This window comes from Lepidochelys olivacea (assembly GCF_965140295.1).
Source record: "Lepidochelys olivacea isolate rLepOli2 genome assembly, chromosome: 1".
NCBI classification, from domain to species: domain Eukaryota; kingdom Metazoa; phylum Chordata; order Testudines; family Cheloniidae; genus Lepidochelys; species Lepidochelys olivacea.
Window position 1 is genome coordinate 201,082,856 of NC_140411.1, and position 19,159 is coordinate 201,102,014.

Genomic DNA, 19,159 nt, shown 5'->3' on the forward strand with positions numbered 1-19,159 from the left:
CATAGGATGAACAACATTACCAAGATGCCACTGAAACTAATTTTTCCATTCCTGACTGATTTTTACCTGTGCAGCTTTAACAAAATTAACAGGGTTTTTTTTTTTGTTTGTTTCTTTTGCATTTAATATACAATAGTAATTTGCTAGTAAACTATGAACTTAACATTCTAAAATATACTTGATTACATCATCTCTGGAGGTTCAAATTAAAAACGCCAGCAGATGGTAGTGACTGGGTGTGGGGGGGTAGAGGGTGAGAAAACCTGGATTTGTGCTGGAAATGGCCCAACTTGATGATCACTTTAGATAAGCTATTACCAGCAGGACAGTGGGGTGGGAGGAGGTATTGTTTCATATTCTCTGTGTGTATATAAAGTCTGCTGCAGTTTCCACGGTATGCATCCGATGAAGTGAGCTGTAGCTCATGAAAGCTCATGCTCAAATAAATTGGTTAGTCTCTAAGGTGCCACAAGGACTCCTTTTCTTTTTGCGAATACAGACTAACACGGCTGTTACTCTGAAACCTGAATAGTCTGTGCGATACATACAGAGTCTAGTGAATAGGGCACTGCATGAGGCATCAGAAGACTATGGATGGTTCTATTCCTGGATCTGCCATGGATCTGCTGTGTCACCTTGGGCAAGTCACTCCACTTCTGTCTTGTCTATTTAGATTGTGAACTCTTTGGGGCTGGGACTGCCTCTCACTATATTTGTACGGTGTCTAGCACAATATGGTTTGTAGGGACTACTTCAATACAAAGAATGACAATTTATAGTCATAGCCCAATTAGCTAATTCTTTGGGCCACCAAAGCTCACCCAAAAAGCAGTGCAGGGCTCCAGTAGATGCACTTGCTATTGTTAAGCCAACAGTAAGTAATCCGAATTCTCAGTGAATTCAAAAATTACTTCAAAGTTTTTCTGATGTAACTCAGAGATATAAAACTCTAGTTACTTTTATTAAAACTGGGTTGACACAAACTATGTATTTTAGCAGCCAAATTCTTGTGCCTGGGAAATCACAGGACAGTTGAATAAAGTAACAAGTAAAAGTTGCTTTTCTCAGCATCCAGGACAGAACGGTACCATTGACAGTCGGCTTTCTCTGATCAGTTGATTTGTTTGTAAGATACATTATAAAGCTCTGCTGGAGACTTCCGAGAGCGTATCCCACAGAGGGTTGGAGGAGCCATTCAGTTAGCGTGGCATCAGTTTTGGTCAGGGGGCATGCTCTGGATCTGATCTCAAGGGCCGCTTCTCCGCAGCCTCCAAGTCTTCAGGGGACGAATGCTCACACGCCCGTTGTCACCTCGCAGGTGAGAACAATAGTCACTCGTGTGAACGCTACGGCAGCCCTGCCTTGGGCAGCAACCGCTGGGTCGGTGGGGGATTGACCCCCCCGCCCTGCACCAGGCACCCAGCGGTTCTGTGGGGATTACCGCACTCTGCAGCCCCGCTGCTGGGGACGCCGGACGCGCCTGATTACGCTGCCCCCCTCCCGCAAACCCTGCAGCACCCGCCGGGTTCAGACGCCCCCGCAGCCCATGTCCGGCGCGAGCGAGACGCCCCGCCCCATCGTTCTCGGATGGCCCGCAACCCTCTCCCCCGCCCCTCCCCGCTGCCGCCGCCGCTGCCGCTGCTGGGGGCTGTAGTGCGGCGCAGCGCCCTGGGCGGCGGGAGCGGCCGGCGCCGGAACTACATTTCCCGGCATGCCGTGCTCGGAGCGCCGCTGGCTGGCGCAGGCGGCGCGCGGGCGGCTGCTCCCGCCATGTCGCTGCTGCTGCGCGGGGCTGGGGGCGCCCGGGGCGCGCTGCGTCCATGCTGCCCCTGGGGCCGCGCCGCCTCCCGCAGGGGGCTCAGCTCCTCCTCCGGCGCCGGGGTCCGGCCCGGGCGGCGCTCGCTGCTGGCCGGGCTGGCGGGGGCCGCGGCGGCGCTGGCCGGGCTGGGGCTGGCGCGGCGGGCGGAGATGGTGTCGCGGGAGCCGGTGGCGCCCAGCCTGGGGGAGGCGGCGGAGGACGAGGACGAGCTGTCCCGGCGCTGCGGGGATTTCATGGCCCCGCCGGTGAGCGGGCTGCGGGAGCTGCGGAGCCGGCGGCAGGACGTGCGGAGCCGCATGGAGATGCTGATCATGGAGACCCAGAGCCAGGTGTGCCGCGCCCTGGCCCAGGTGGATCGCGGCGCCACCTTCACCGTGGACCGGTGGGAGAGGAAAGAAGGTGACGAGCCGCGGGGGCCGGGGAGCGGGGCCGAGGGGGCCGGGCCCGGAGTGGGAGCCTGGCTGCGCGCACCTGGGGGGTGAGTTGCACGCATGGTGGGCGGACCGGAGGATCCTTACAGGGTGTCTGTGCCCGGCCGCACGTACTCCGGGTATAACAACAAGTTGACAGGTGGGCGATCAGACCGCAAACCCACGGTGAAGCCGCACCCTGGGTAGATCGTGCCGACCGCTAAGATACGGGAGGGGATTGTTTCTCTTCCACGCTTTCCCAGCTTGTCATGAGCAGGGTGGGAAGCGGGTCCTCCGGGTGTTAATCATTTGGTCCGTCAGGGGCAGATCCGCACATCACATTACCACTGGTCAAAGAAAAAGAGGGGTGCCAAAAGGAGGCATGCTCATGTGTGCATCATCTGGAGAATGTTGTATCTGATTGACCCTTCCTCTGGCCTCTTTCCTTTCCAATATCAGAGCTCTGCTGCACCCTGAAAATAAATTAGGAATTCCTAGGAACAGGTCTTTGTGTCTCTAGCAATTAAGCAATCACTTCCCACCCAGTGTAAAATAAAACGTGTTATGTTAAGCCAAAAAGAATGTTGAGTAATTCTCTTGTAAAATATTGCAGTCATCAGTTGTTGCCAAACAGGGTAGAGTTGTTTGTGGTATGGACAGATTCTGTTTTATTATGATGCTTTTCTTGTAGATACCACATTTCTGCCTCTACTCTCCAAGGCATAAATTCTGGGCATTTCACACAGTCACACACAGATTCTAAAAGGGAGGATATAAATGGTTAAGGCTTGAAAAATTTACCAGACACATACTACATAGAAAAACAAATCTACTGTACAAAAGAAGGCTAGGCCCTACCAGTGAGTCCAGAATAAAGGTATTAGTGAGAAGTCTGGCTCTATCCTGAGTCCTCTCCAGCTCCAGGGAAGAGAAGGGTTGCTGGGATTTCTACCAGGATGCTTTCCACGTACCCTGCTTGATGGGGGGGACCTCTATCTTCTGTATTTGCCTTTGATTAGTAGGTGTCTGATAAATGTGAAGATCCCTCTTCCTTGAATTGCAAGAAGTTGTTGTTTTCCATCTGCCCCCTCCCCCCAGACCTACCCCTTCTCAGTAGCCTCCTGACTGCTGGAGGCAAAAGAGAGGTTTATTTTGAATCCTCCTTTCTTCCTACTCCCTTTCTCCTGAACATCTCCGGTACTTGCATATATGGTTCCTCATTGCTTTCCCAAGCAGCAGTGTGAAACTGACATGGTTTGTGACAGTTTTGTTATTCCATTCAGGGTTCTGAATAGCAGCAGAGAAGCTGAATGGAGCCTTCTTATTCAAAGACTACTGCTGCTCTGGAAAGTTATGAATAGCTGTGGAAGCAGCCGTGTTTCAGAGTAGCAGCCGTGTTAGTCTGTATTCGCAAAAAGAAAAGGAGTACTTGTGGCACCTTAGAGACTAACCAATTTATTTGAGCATAAGCTTTCGTGAGCTACAGCTCACTTCATCAGAAGCACAGAAGCTGTCTGAAAGTCTAGTGTAATCTTCCTGAATTCTCCGTACATTTCACAGATTCGCTTCACAATCATAAGAGCTAGATTTTTGTTTTAAATGAAACTAAGTTCTGTACAAGCCCCCGTACTTGCCAGGGAATATTTCACTATTCCTGCTGACAAGTGGGAGAGTGAGAATGGATTTTTCAAGGCTTCTAACTGATTTGGAGCAATCATAGTATTTTAAAATGAGAAGTTTTGATAAAATGTGTCCCTTAATGAGTGACAATGAATGACTGAGAATGAAGTGTGATATTAATTACAGTCTTTGGTTTCACTTTGGAGATGTGGAACGGCTTAAAACAAATTCAAATTCAGAAGAGAGTACTAATGGTACTTAAGCTGACCATTTAATCTTGCCACTTATGTAACTTGGGTCATCGGGAGGGTTTTTTATGGCGAAAACTCTGCTGCACAACTGAAGTCAAAATCTGGCTGTTTGTTTCTATTCACAGTTACAAGTGAGTCTGGTTTATAGTTCTGTTTCTAGCCAGGTTCTAGTAACTCCAGACTTCACTGTGTTTCCAGTGACCGAATACATGGGCTCTCTAGGTACTTCACACAATCTATAGTCAGCCTGTAAAATTCACTGCTTCAAGAGGTGATTGTCAAATAATAGAGGTGGATCTGTAAAAGAACTAGATAATTTTATCATCAACATCATTTGTAGTTATTCAAGGTAAGCAAAGGAGTCAAGATAGCTCTTGAAGATCTAATGGTCACCTGTACTCTATTAGTCAGTGTTAAGAATTGGCAGGATAAGATGCTTCTGAGACCAAAACTTTCCTGGGCTTGTGTTTAACAGGTGGTGGTGGTATCAGTTGTGTGCTCCAGGATGGCAACGTCTTTGAGAAGGCAGGCGTCAATGTTTCTGTAGTATCTGGGCATCTTTCCGAGGAAGCAGTACAACAGATGAGAAGCAGAGGGAAAACTCTGAAGACCAAAAATGGTAAAACGTGCTACTTAAAACCTAATTGAACCTACAGTGAATTATTGTGTTGGAGACAAATAAGTCCAAACTTCTCTTATCTATGTTTTTATAAACTGCCTTACCCCATCAAACGGATCTTGAAGAAGGCCACATTTCTGAATTAAATTGTGTCTCTTCTCAGTGCTCTACAACTCTTCCTATAGCATGCATGACAGGTTCTAAACATGAACACTCACCTAGGAAGCTTTCAAATCTCCAAAGATTTGAATATCAAAATAAGTTTCACCTCCCTTGTCTTGTTACTCTATCTTGAGGACAAAAGAAGTGCAGGCAAATTTGTTTGAGCAATTACAAAATCCAGATTAAAGAGGAAAAGGTATGTGGACTATTAAAACAACCTCAAGGTGAAAACAGCATTCATTAATATGATGGCATGTTATGTTTGCCAGAAGAATTATTTTAACTCTTGTCTCCTATTAGCCTTGCAATAACACTAAAGTGTAGTTCAAGTCAAAAAAGGATCCAGTAAAAATGTCATAGTATTCCATATTCTGTCTTCATCTCATATTTGTTCATGAATAAAAATCTTGTTCCGTTACACACAACCCCAGTACAAAAGTACAATTTAGGTTTCTGTTTTTCTAAGGGAACTAAAGGGAACTCCTCCCCTACCCCAAGTCAATTAGAACTTGTTGAGTTGTTTTGTTGCTGAAACAAAAGGCAGAATAGAACCCAGTTTCTCCTGGTCTCCATGCGGTCTTAGTAATACTTCTTTGTCACTGCAGTAAACCAGCATAACTTGGAAGATGCGCCTGGAGCAAGCTTGTAAGCATTTACACTGCTATTTTTGGGTCTCTTTTCTGACCATAAATACACTGTCATAAACGACAGCTCACTGTTGATAACTTGAGCTTGCTTTGCATTTCTCAAATTCTAAATGTTGCTGTTTGTTTGGAGGAGAAAATTGCAAGAGCTGGTATTGTGCTTGTGTGCTGCATTTCAGCATTCACTAGATCTTGATTCTTCAGCTAGCTCCTATGGTCAGACCCATCTAGTAGACATGCTGACTTCAATGACACACCATGCAGAGCCAGTTGCAGAATTGGAGCCATAGTTTGGAAGCCTTCAGGATAAAAGGTGCTGCATGTAAATTGTTCCCGTTCTTAACTACTGCTTTTTATGTATGTGTTGCTGTCTAGGTAAATTGCCTTTTTGTGCCATGGGTGTAAGCTCCGTTATCCATCCAAAGAATCCTCATGTTCCAACTATACACTTCAACTACAGATACTTTGAAATTGAGGAAGCAGACGGTAAGATTTATAATGGTCTGGAGTGTGTACAAATATGGAGTCAAACTTTAAGGATGGAACGTGAGTTAGTGGGTAAAGCACAGGATTACGAACCCTTCTAATTCTGTTTCCAGCTATGCCACAAATTTGTTGTGTAGCATTGAGTAAGTCACTTAACCTCTGAACTCTTGTTTATGTATCTGTAAAATAGTTGTAATAGTTGTATCTATCTTGCAGGTTTTTGCAACTTAATTACTGTTTGTAAATTGCTTCTGACTAATGTGGTTATATAATGTACATGTTATAATTGTTTGTCAATAAACTACACTAAAACATAAATACTTAGAAAAATGCCAGTAATCTCCTAGATACTTTTCCATGACTGATCACTGCAGACCAGACTGATTTTGTCTTTCTCTGTGTTTTAAAAACGGTGGGCATGGAAAATGTTGAAATGTGACTGTGCACTCTAAAATATGCAGGCAGATAAAAGTCATGGCAGAAGAATTCTATATGAAATGAGGTTTATTCACAAAATGGCAGGAATTAGAGCTTGTACATATATATAAACAAGCTCTGCCTCCTGCCACTTCTGTAAATAAACCTCATTTCATATAAAATTCTTCTGCCGTAACTTTTATCTGCCTGGAGATAGATAGATAGATATAGAGGAAACTTACTGCCTTGTAGAGCAGGGGTTTCCAGATGTGGACCCCATCTTAATGCAGTGTGTCTCATAGAGACCACCTCTCCATTCACTATCATACCACCTATTTTCCCTCCCCTCCCTGTCCCATAACTTCCTTGTTGCAACTACATCAATTGCTTTCATGGCAGAACTAATATTAGGAAAGTACTGAGATTATTTTTAACTTTATTTTAATGAAATTTATCAATAGGACTCAAGGAGGAGCGACACCATGTGACCAGTCACCGGTGGTCCATGGACCACAATTTGCAAAACAACTTTTTATAGGAATTGACTCATTTCCCTGCTCATTCCCTTCCTGCTGCAGGGTTAACTTAAACTAATATACTGTATGTGGCTCCTGACTATCATTACAAACCTGAGAGAATTTTTTTTGTAAGCCCATTCAGGATAATAACTATAAAAGACTAACCTTGTGCAATTGATACCACATGAGAATGGGCAGTAGTCAGGTCAACTGATATAATGCTGTACAAACTTTCCTGCTTGGAGGTTTATTTAATAATTGTCAGGATTCATGAGTCATTTTCACCCATATAATATTAGTTTAAACTAAGCATTTACAGTGCTACTTTTAGGTACTCTTGAATTTAATGTTTGAAAGTAGTTGCAATTGTTAGTTTGTATCTGACACCTACCCTTGTATATCATTTGTGTTTGGAAATAAAGCAGTTGTTGCATGTCTGTCTTTTGTAGGCACTAAGCAGTGGTGGTTTGGTGGTGGAACAGACCTGACTCCAACTTACTTGAATGAAGAGGATGCTGTTCATTTTCACAAAACTCTGAAGGAAGCTTGTGATCAGCATAATCCAGAACTGTACCCCAAGTACAAGAAGTGGTATGTGTGGGGAGACGTACTTGAATTGTTTACTTTGGGTCAGATTTTTTTTTCTTTTTTTTTTTTCATTTGTGGGAAGGAAGAGGTATCGCACAACAGGCCGTGCTAATGCTGTTGCTTTAAGTTGGTCATTCACCCACCTCACAAAGCTATTGGGAATCTTGGTTAAGCATCTGAGAGTGATATATAATTAGTCTGGTTTATCAGGGCCATGTTCTGCCCTCTGAGATATATATGAGCAGCTCCCAGTGAACCTCTGCTGGAGCTGCCAGTGTGTATCTGGGTAAAATTTGGCCAGATATGTTTGTAAAGCACTTGGAGATCTCCATTATTCATATGGGACAATATCTCAAATTTGAGTGTCTAAAATTGGGCTCATAAATCGATACTTGTAGCCTGTTTTCCAGAGTTGCTGTGTGACCCCATATCCCTGTCCCTGCCACAGATCTCCTGTGTCAGCTTGGGCAAGTAACTTAACATATGTGTGTCTCATTTTTCCCCACTGGTAAAATAGAGGAAAAAAATAAATGCCCCTGTGAGATAGATGGTAAGGGTCAACTTATTACACCCTGAAAAGAACTGAGATCCTCTGAAGGGAGTGACTGCTGTAGAATCACAAACTAATTTGCTTGCTGCTCTTCATTGAAAAGAGAGTTCTCTACTATGATATGGTCTGTTTGCACTAATAATGTTTTTAATTGCTCTGTTTGCATAATATTACTTGTTGCTGACCTATCTCCTAATAAATAATACTGTACAATATGGCACAATGTCTGACACATGTAACTTGTGCAGGGTTTAGGTGATATAACTCTAAAGAACACACTCGCCCTCTGTTGCAAAAACATTCCCAATTGTAATTATACATGAGTGAAATTGCCAGCTGCTTTATTTATTGATAACAATGCCTTTCAGTCGTGCCTGCTGCCTTCCATATGAGCATCTCAAAGCACGTTACAGATATTAAGCAATTAAACCTAGACCTTCATTCCAGTGCCCTAATTACAAGACCATCTATATCTCCTTGTAACACAACACTACTCAAGCATATTTTTATTTATTTTGTATTTCTGGAGGGAGGGATTGGGGGAAAGTAGCCAGAGATACAGGTATTGGCAGGGGTAGAGGAGGGAGGGAATGTCAGAAAGCAAAACCGTAGACAACTTTCTTCTAGTCTTTATGAAATAGTGTTAGATGTGAGGAGCCACAATGTGGCATCTTAATTTTAGACATTCAGAGCTGCAAAAGACCTGTTGGTTTACCTTGTCCATTCCCTGCCAATGGAGGATTGCAGACCAAAAGTGCCTTGTCCAATTTAATCTCTCTTGTGAATGTGTCAAGCAACTGGGCTTTCATGCCTTCCCCTGGGAGACTATTCCACAGAGCTCTCTGGTGAGAAACATTTTATTTATGGTTCAAGCTGAGAAACTTGCTTCTCTTTTCATTCCTCTGCTCCCAGATATCCTGTACCTTGTTAGCCCTTCCTAAACAATTCCTCTTCCTCGTTGGGGCAAGACCCTCGGGTGCAATTGTCAAAAGGACTCGGAGGTAGTTTAACTCTGCTCTCACTGAAATCCGTAGTAAAACTCCTATTGACTTCAGTGGGATCAGTTGGGATAGCACTGCACTTTTGAAAATCCCACCCCAGCATCTTTGCTGTCAGACAAAGCAGCCAATTACTGGGCTAAATTATATTACTCAGAACTAATTAGGGTGCTTTTTTTGGCCAAGGAGGGAAAGGAGTTTGTCCTTGCTGCATGCAAGGGGAGCATCCTGCTTTGTAAACAGCTGCAGCTTTCAATGACAACTGCATTGGAAGTTCAGCTGTACATCACTTAAAGACACAGATTTAAACTGACTGTCTCTCTCACTTTGGAAGACATAGCTGATGGCGCCCTTTAGTCTTAAAGCATAATGGATTGCTTGCTGCTCTGCATCCAGTGTCTTATCTGCCACAAGCTATGGTATCCAGAGGAAGGGTAACTTCTTTCTGTAAGCTGCCAGCCTTTGTCTGAGTTTGAGAGATAAAGTGGGTGGTGTGAGTTCATTTTTGCTGTTATCTAGGAGGCACGCTAGTTAATGTGCATGTGATGATCTTCTCTTCGAGGAATCTCTTATCTAGTAGGCTATATCCAAGTGCTTCTGTACAGGTTGTTACAGTCCCTTTACTAGATGAGAAAACTATTCAAGCAAGCTACAGAGGTTGAGGATAGCCAGTAGTGTGGGGTATGTCTGCTTAAAGCGTTGACAGATATCCACAAGGAAGGCTGTACAACCGTTACTCATTATCAAGTGATGTATATGTATGCAGGGGGGAGGAGAGAATCTAGTGGAATCAGCATGCACTTCCTTGTTCCTTACTCAGAAGGCAGCCTCAGGGAGGAATACACTCCTTCTCCTCCCATGAGGAGGGGAGATGAATCACTTCCTTCCTATGCAAACAGCCCAACACTCGTGTTTGGTTTAAGAAGCAGTTGTCTAGGGACATACGTGCTGCCCCTGAACCCAACTTTCTCAAATGGAAAAGCTCGCACTTATACTTGCTGTGCTAATTTCTGTCCTAAGTGTCTCATCAGGTTTATACTGTACTCTATGCTCTTCTGTTGAGTTTCACACACTGTCCCACTGCTCTCTAAGGCCTCGTCTACACTGTGGGGGGGAATCAATCTAAATTACGCAACTTCAGCTATGTGAATAACGTAGCTGAAGTTGATGTACTTAGAGCTACTTACCACGGTGTCTTCACTGCAGTAGGTTTACAGCTGACGCTCCCCCGTCGACTTTGCCTGTGCCTCCTGCTCTGGTGGAGTACCGGAGTCGACAGGAGAGCACTCGGCGGTCGATTTATCGCGTCTTCACTAGACACAATAAATTAACCCCTGCTGGATCAATCGCTCTAGAGGTAAGTGTAGACATTCCCTAAGTTTCACTCTGCACCCACCTTGGAATAAAAAGCTGATTCTCCCACCCAAAGAGAAATGTCTTTCAATTTACAGTAACTTTTCCATCTCAGTGCATGTATGACCCCATATTTTTGTTTTTATTGCTTGAGAGCAGCCATTTCGGGCAGATGTTATGAGATTCTAGTACTGAGAGGGAGAGACCTTGGAGGAACCCTCAGGAAAGGAGATACTGTCCTCTTTTGTCTCAAAATGCACAGCCTGACACTAAGACTTTCTCATTCTGTCTCAAACTTGAAATTGGGCCTGCTTTCATGGGCAAATGTTGCTAAGATTTGTGAATCTTTCAAGTGTTTTTAAAAGAAACTAGTAAAATTGCAAAGGAGAAAGTGTTTTTAGGGAGAACGTGAAATGGCAAAAACTTGTGTGCAATCTTCCACAAAATAAAATGTGAATTTTTATACAGCTCTGGAAACAAGGGCTGCAGAGATCTGTCAGATGTACCTTGGTAAGATTTTCCCCCAGTTTCCTTGGTAAGGTGAAAGGTGTGGACTTATAGCCTTGAAGACTAATGTTTGCATACATAGCCACGTATTTCAAAATCTGCTATTATGCTTGTGTGTACATGTGCAGTAGCAGATTTTCTTTTTAAGATAAGCAGTGTTATGCTTCTTTATACTGAGAGTATGATTTAACCCTTAATGGCAGCTAATGTAGAGCCTAGTCCTGCATGGTGCTGAGCACCTTGAGCTTTCCTTTAAGCCAATGGGCAAAGAGGGCATTCAGTATCTTGCAGGATTTGACCTTTCATCTGCATTTCACCTGTCTAATGTCTGGGGTTTTGATTGTTTTACTCTGAACTTAATGCACTAGCCTTGACATCTGGTTGTTGCTTCTTCCAGGTGTGATGATTACTTTTACATCAAGCACCGTGGAGAGCGAAGAGGGATTGGGGGCATATTCTTCGATGATCTGGACTCTCCCTCAAAAGAAGAAGCATTTCAGTTTGTGCAGAGTTGTGCCAAAGCCATTGTGCCTTGCTATGTTCCCATTGTGAAGAAACACTCCCGTGACCCTTTCACACCAGAGGAAAAGTTATGGCAACAGCTTCGCAGAGGGAGGTGAGTAATGCAGGAACAAAATGTAACATAGTGGAGTTGGGGAAAAGGAGAAAGTGAGACTGGTTCCTCTATGTCATGACACTAGGGAAACTTGCATGTGTCTGGAAAAGTTTTTCCAAGAACTCTTTTGTAACATTCTCACGTTGAATCTTTGCAGATTCACAAAGTTAGGTTTTTTTTTTTTTTGGTTTTTTTTTAAAAAACATAAAAGAAATGCAGTTGTACCAATTTAAGTAGGATATTCAGGGTTGTTGTGTTGGGTTTTTTTGGGGTGTTTTTTTTTTTTTAACCTTTTAAAGGACTTCAGGCTAATTCCATTTTAGAAGTATAGGATCCTATACTTCTTTGCCAGTACAAACTGAACTCTTCATAGTGAATAAAGTATTTTTTGCCTTAAGAGATTTCTTTTGCATAGTCTGAAATCCTTGGAACTCTCAAGAGTTCAAAGAGAGTCTCTTGAGCACTGCCAGTGATGCTCATTATTAAAACATGAGGTTTTTAAACTAAGAGGAAATTGGCCATCCCTACTGGTACAGCGCTTGTGTTTTAATGTTCTGTAATGAGGTGAGTATGGGGACAATGGTAAATAATAGACTAGGAAAAATCAGGCCATCCATTTCCTGCATTTCTTAAAAGTAATAAAGTGCTTTATGTAGAACGTTCCTTTTTAATTTCTCTCTCACCTTAGAAGAGGCCCATCTTTATGATAGTGAAATTTAGTGAGGCAAGATGTCTTGCAGGATAATATTGTAGGTGGGCTTTCAAATGGCTTTTGTCACTAGATACAAAATGAGAAGGAGCTACTGCTTATATGGCACTCCTTAAATACCTTGCTCTGGCAAAACTCCTTCTCTGTTGACTTAGAAATTCTCTGTAGCATAAGAAATCTGAAGGGACTGAGAATCCCCTGTAAATGTCAGCTGTAATCCTATTATTAATTGCTGTGATACGTACTTCTTTCCTCCTTTTACTCCACCATTTCTATTCAAAGCATTTATTGCTATTTCTTATTGTCCGGCTTCCTCCCTTTCTTCAAAGAAAGTGAATGAACCAGTAAACGAATATAGAAGATATAGAAAAGAATAAGACTGCATTTGAGTTTTGGTCTCTGTCCTACAGCCTTTACTCACCTGAGCAGTCCTACTTACTTTAATGGGACTGCTCACATGAGCAGGGCATTGTAGGATCAGGCCCATAGAATGGTTGTGGCAAACTCTGGAGGGTTATGGGAAAATGGGTTTCCATTAGGTTGCAGCCAAGACCCTACTAGGCTGCTGTTTGATCTCCCTGCAGAGCCTTGGGCTAGGTTATCTTCACTCCTCTGCATGAAGATAAGGAGTCCCTCCCCTCACTGTCCCTCTCTTAAAGTGTCTGGTTGTTAAGATAGCCGCTTCTGAATTGTAGGGGCTCTTTTCAGTGCCGTGAATGCTGGAGCAAGACAGTGAAAGCAGAGTGGCTGCTTCTGTGCCATGCAGGGTCCTGCAGGGTCCCTGCACTCTCCCATTTGAGGGGCTGAGGCAAAGAACAATAACAGAGACAGCTGGGCCACAACAGTGCTTCAGGTGTCCCAATCTGCATGTTGACCACTGCTTATGGAATACACCATGTGCCTCAGGAAGTGTCTCCGAGCTTTAGCATTTAGGTGGGGATTGAGCTTTTTGTAATCTGTCTTGAATGCTTTCCACTAAAATTTTATCTTAATTCCCTTCTTTCTTAATTCTGTACAAGAGAGTTGTGTCCACTTTTGCACTGGCAGGTGCTACCTCATTCCTGTATTTTAAATCATGAAGTGAGGTTCTTGTCTTTTATATAGCTTTTACTTTTAAATCTCTGTCTATAGCTACTCTTGGGGTCAATGCTTGGAATTTTGAGTGGGTGTTTTAGCCCAGCAATTCGGGCAGGACAAGCCCAGTACAGCCTGGACAGAGTTCAGACAAGTTTTGGCAGTGGGGGCTGGGGTGGGGTTGGGAGGCAGGTGTTACTGAACAACATAGCTTCCTTTTTCCAAATCCCCTGCCTCACACTCTCTGCCACTGTTCTGGGATGCTGGGCATTTTATAATTCCCTGCAGCTGACTCTGCCCTACACATCCTTGTATAAGTGCTGGGTAGCTGCAGGTCTTTCTCAGAGGGAGACTGTTTACCCTTTCCCTATTAGCTATAGGACAGGGCCACCACAGATCCTTACAATAGTCAAAAGAGAGTCTTGCTGGATGAGCTCCTTTGGAAAATGTCCCCTGTTGTGTAAAGAACTGCATGCTGGGAAGATCAGTGTTGTAAGGGCACGTGGCCCCTTTGGACAGAAAGGTTGCCCAGAACATGATGGCTGTAAATTTATTAAGTAGCTGTTTCATTAGAAAACTTCATCTGGAGATTTGCTAAAGATTTTGCTGCCTCCATCTTGTATCTTATTTAGGAGGCAAATATGGCTTCAGATTGTAACTGTGAAGAGTTTCTATTGAGAGTTTAACCAGACTGCATATTGTGCATTGCCTTTGTGGTTATTGGTGAACTGGGTCTGTGGCTTGCAGGGTTGGTTCCAATATTCTCTCAAATAGTTGTTCAAGAATGGCGTAGACGTTCACTGTTGAGTCACTGAGTTGACAGTGAATTCATTTGACTTATTTGGAAACCTCCCGTTCTTGTTTTGTGATGCCTGCGAGTGCAGTAAAAGTCTCTACTTCCTGTTGTTGTTCACAGGGGGACAAGGGTACATATTCATTCCTGCACATATGCTGCAGTGGGACAGCTGGTCCCCAAACTGGTGTTCTTTGTTCTGGTGTCTTCAGGGTCAAGGAGACTGAAACGCACTATTGTTTGCAGCCTTCTGCTACTTGCAAACATCAACCTGTGTGACAATAAATTTGTTTTTGTGCTAACCCTTTGTGTCTGTGTTATTCCCCCACAGGTATGTGGAGTTCAATCTTGTTTATGACAGAGGTACAAAGTTTGGCCTTGCAACGCCAGGATCTAGGATTGAAAGCATTCTTATGTCTCTGCCACTGACTGCCAGGTAAGGGAAAAGTTGCATGTTTTTCACATGCTAGAACACTTTTCTTTCCTGCTGTCCAGTCTTGGCCAGGTATTGGCAGCAGGAAATGTACCTCATACATACCTGCAGACCATATATCACTCCCCAATCCTACTTTTGTGAAACCAGCATGTTGCTGGGGTGGACTGATTTTATATGCTGAAGTACTTGGAAACTGCTTTCCTTCACTACCTGAAAAGTAGTTCCTAATAAAAGAATGAGAAAATGGAAAAGGTTAAATACTCTCTACTGCTTGGAATATCTTTAACTATTTTTTCCACAGCCCCCCATACACTTTTATGGTTCCCTGCCGTTTCAGCAGCAGCTTGTTGCTCAGTGGACTATTTTACCTTCATTTTTAACCTTGGATTATTGCAGAGCTCTTTATTTATCTTTGACGCTAGACAATGAGCTAAGCAGTGGGTGAAAGGACCACATGCTGCAGTTTGGTGTATTGGGGCAAGAGGGAAGCTGAAACCTACGGTTTCCCCCCCTTAGCTGTTGAATATAATGGGCGTAGGAATATGCGTTCCTAACTGGAGATGACGTTTCAGTTGTGTGTGACTATGCATCCACAGAAAGGCCCAGCCATCCACGTCCAATCAGAACACAGCTTTGGACAAGTGGTGTCCAGCCAGCCAGACTCTAATAGCTGTATTCCCTCTTTGTTGTGTGCAGATGGCAGTACATGCACACGCCGCCAGAGAAGTCCAGAGAAGCTGAAATCCTGGAAGTCCTGCGCAATCCCAAAGACTGGGTGCACTGATGAATAGTGTGAGGGGGATGCTCAACTATAAGCAAACAATATGAAGTCTTACCAACCATTTCACTCAAACTGCCATGGCCTGGCAGTTCCTGTCTGGAATTATGATGTTCTCACGTGCCTTAAAAATGTTGTAAACTTGTCGTCCTTTGCATGGTGGTGAAGTGTTTCACTGGCTGACCCACTTTTCTCTGTCTGTTGCCTTGTGGTGGGTACATGAGATATTAGTAGGACCAACTGATGTGTTCAGTAACTGTTTCAATTTGTCTAAACACACAATGGTATAAAATACTATAAAATGTTCCCCTAAAGAATTAGTGTTTTCCAAGCTAAAGGTGAATTGTGCCCTAAATTACACTGCTTGCTGTTAGGAAATTCACAGGAAATTTTAACATTTTAAAAATAATGTTCTTATTTGTTTCACAGTTAAATGAGTCTCTCTGTTCTGGTGCGTATTAAACCTCTTTTTAAATCCAGTTTCAAATACTTTATATCACAGTTATTTTTCATTAAGGGACAGATTTTTAAAGGTATTTTGGTGCCTAACTCCCATTGACCTCAGTGGGAGTTAGGCACACAATTCGATTGTGTGCCCAAATAACTTTTTAAAATCTGGCCCTGCATTCCTAAAAATGTACTAGACAAATGCAATTCCATGGAGTGGTGGTTGCTTTAAAAAACACATCGAAAATCCACTGAAAGCAGGTAGGAAACATTTTACTCTGGGCAAACTAAGGAAGATTAGCTACCTTGCCTTTATTCAGACCTACCAAGCAGAGCTATGTTAAAGACAGACCGCACAGACAAAATAATGAAGCCATACATTTTAAGGAAGGTGTTTTTACTTTAATTATATCCCAGCCATCAAGACTGCAGTGTAAAAAATGTTTTATCAATGTGCTTTGTAGATCAAAAATCCTCTAAGATGTATTAAAATTCACCTTTCCACTAAAATAGAGCAAAACATATGTTTAAGCAAAGCGCTGACCCAAAAGAGGAGGAAATCCATCTATATACTAATTTTTGCACTAGGTTTTATTTACATGAATGTACTTCTGAGATAAAGTGTCCTTCACTAACTGCTGACTCTGAGGCTTTTAGGGGATGGTGGCAAAGATTGTAGAGAACACTTACTAAAAGAGGGAAGTTGTGACATGCTGCGCTCTACACTCTCACAGAAGAACATCCAACATCGTTAAATGCGGGTGTCTAAAGTTAAGCACTGAAATCCAGGATGCATTCAAAGCCCCTCTCTCCCCAGCCCTTGATTATGTGGAATAGTACCTTACTCCTTGAGTAACTCCGTTCATGTCAGAGGGACTACTTGAGGAGTAAAGCACTACTCAGTATGAACAAGTGACAGACTCTTGCCCTTTCCAGGTCCAAGTATCTAAGGGGGCTTGGTCTAAATAAAGCTGCACCAGTTTAGCTAAAGGTCTGATCTTAAACCAGCTTAGTTAAACTGGTGTAGCTTTGTGTGGCACTATTATATTTACTTCAGCCTGGCTTATAGAAGCTTAGTTTGCACTGACAAATTGAAACCAGGCATAAACAGGTATGAATGGTCACATAGAGACTTGCACTAGTTAACCTGGTTTACTAATTCAGTTAAAGTTAAACCAAGTGGACTGACTTTCAAAGGTGCTCAGAATCTTTGAATATCAGGCCATTTTTTTTAAAGGTATTTTTAGAAACCCAAATCTGAAAAATGTGCCCTCTTTTGTTTTAGCAAGATGGTGTTTGCAGCTTTCTTCTGTTTGCTATTTGACTTGTCATTTGACACTACTGTGAAACTGAATAAAGTGGCTAGAGCTGCAGATGTGTTGGTGTCACTGGTTTCTCATGGTGAAGGAGCATAAATTATGGAAGTAATTAAATCACAGGTACTTCATAGAATATCAGGGTTGGAAAGGAGGTCATCTAGTCCAACCCCCTGCTCAAAGCAGGGCCGATCCCCAATTAAATCATCCCAGTCAGGGCTTTGTCAAGCCTGACCTTAAAAACTTCTAAGGAAGGAGATTCCACCACCTCCCTAGGTAACGCATTCCAGTGTTTCACCACCCTCCTAGTGAAAAAGTTTTTCCTAATATCCAACCTAAATCTCCCCCACTGCAACTTGAGACCATTACTCCTTGTTCTGTCATCTGCTACCACTGAGGACAGTCTAGATCCATCCTCTTTGGAACCCCCTTTCAGGTAGTTGAAAGCAGCTATCAAATCCCCCCTCATTCTTCTCTTCTGCAGACTATACATCCCCAGTTCCCTCAGCCTCTCCTCATAAGTCATGTGTTCCAGTCCCCTAATCATTTTTGTTGCCCTCCGCTGGACTCTTTCCAATTTTTCCACATCCTTCTTGTAGTGTGGGGCCCAAAACTGGACACAGTACTCCAGATGAGGCCTCACCAGCCTTGAATAGAGGGGAACGATCACGTCCCTCGATCTGGCATTGCCCCTACTTATACAGCCCAAAATGCCATTGGCCTTCTTGCCAACAAGGGCACACTGTTGACTCATATCCAGCTTCTCGTCCACTGTAACCCCTAGGTCCTTTTCTGCAGAACTGCTGCTGAGCCATTCGGTCCCCAGTCTGTAACGGTGCATTGCATTCTTCCGTCCTAAGTTCAGGACTCTGCACTTGTCCTTGTTGAACCTCCTCAGATTTCTTTTGGCCCAATCCTCCAATTTTTCTAGGTCCCTCTGTATCCTATCCCTGCCCTCCAGCGTATCTACCTCTCCTCCCAGTTTAGTGTCATCTGCAAACTTGCTGATGGTGCAATCCACACCATCCTCCAGATCATTTATGAAGATATTGAACAAAACCGGCCCTAGGACCGACCCTTGGGGCACTCCACTCGATACCGGCTGCCAACTAGACATGGAACCATTGATCACTACCCGTTGAGCCCGACAATCTAGCCAGCTTTCTATCCACCTTATAGTCCATTCATCCAGCCCATACTTCTTTAACTTGCTGGCAAGAATACTGTGGGAGACCATGTCAAAAGCTTTGCTAAAGTCAAGGAACAACACGTCCACTGCTTTCCCCTCATCCACAGAACCAGTTATCTTGTCATAGAAGGCAATTAGATTAGTCAGGCATGACTTGCCCATGGTGAATCCATGCTGACTGTTCCTGATCACTTTCCTCTCCTCTAAGTGCTTCAGAATTGATTCCTTGAGGACCTGCTCCATGATTTTTCCAGGGACTGAGGTGAGGCTGACTGGCCTGTAGTTCCCAGGATCCTCCTCCTTCCCTTTTTTAAAGATGGGCACTACATTAGCCTTTTTCCAGTCGTCCGGGACTTCCCCCAATCGCCATGAGTTTTCAAAGATAATGGCCAATGGCTCTGCAATCACATCCGCCAACTCCTTTAGCACTCTCGGATGCAACGCATCTGGCCCCATGGACTTGTGCATGTCCAGCTTTTCTAAATACTCCCTAACCACTTCTTTCTCCACAGAGGGCTGGTTACCTCCTCCCCATGCTGTGCTGCCCAGTGCAGTAGTCTGGGAGCTGACCTTGTTCGTGAAGACAGAGGCAAAAAAAGCATTGAGTACATTAGCTTTTTCCACATCCTCTGTCACTAGGTTGCCTCCCTCATTCAGTAAGGGGCCCACACTTTCCTTGACTTTCTTCTTGTTGCTAACATACCTGAAGAAACCCTTCTTGTTACTCTTAACATCTCTTGCTAGCTGCAACTCCAGGTGTGATTTGGCCTTCCTGATTTCACTCCTGCATGCCCGAGCAATATTTTTATCCTCATCCCTGGCCATTTGTCCAATCCTCCACTTCTTGTAAGCTTCTTTT

The 19,159-nt window shown here is 43.7% G+C and overlaps 1 protein-coding gene across 1 annotated transcript; it reads left to right on the forward strand.

Moving 5' to 3' along the window:
- Positions 1–1,587: 1,587 nt before the first annotated feature.
- Positions 1,588–17,168, forward strand: CPOX (coproporphyrinogen oxidase; the record flags this gene model as incomplete). The annotated part of the gene is made up of 7 exons (XM_084626907.1): positions 1,588–2,218; positions 4,576–4,719; positions 5,901–6,011; positions 7,396–7,537; positions 11,340–11,558; positions 14,466–14,570; positions 15,267–17,168. The coding sequence occupies 7 exons, from the start codon at positions 1,588–1,590 to the stop codon at positions 15,352–15,354; spliced, it is 1,440 nt and encodes a 479-aa protein (XP_084483033.1). The 3' UTR covers positions 15,355–17,168.
- Positions 17,169–19,159: the final 1,991 nt, after the last annotated feature.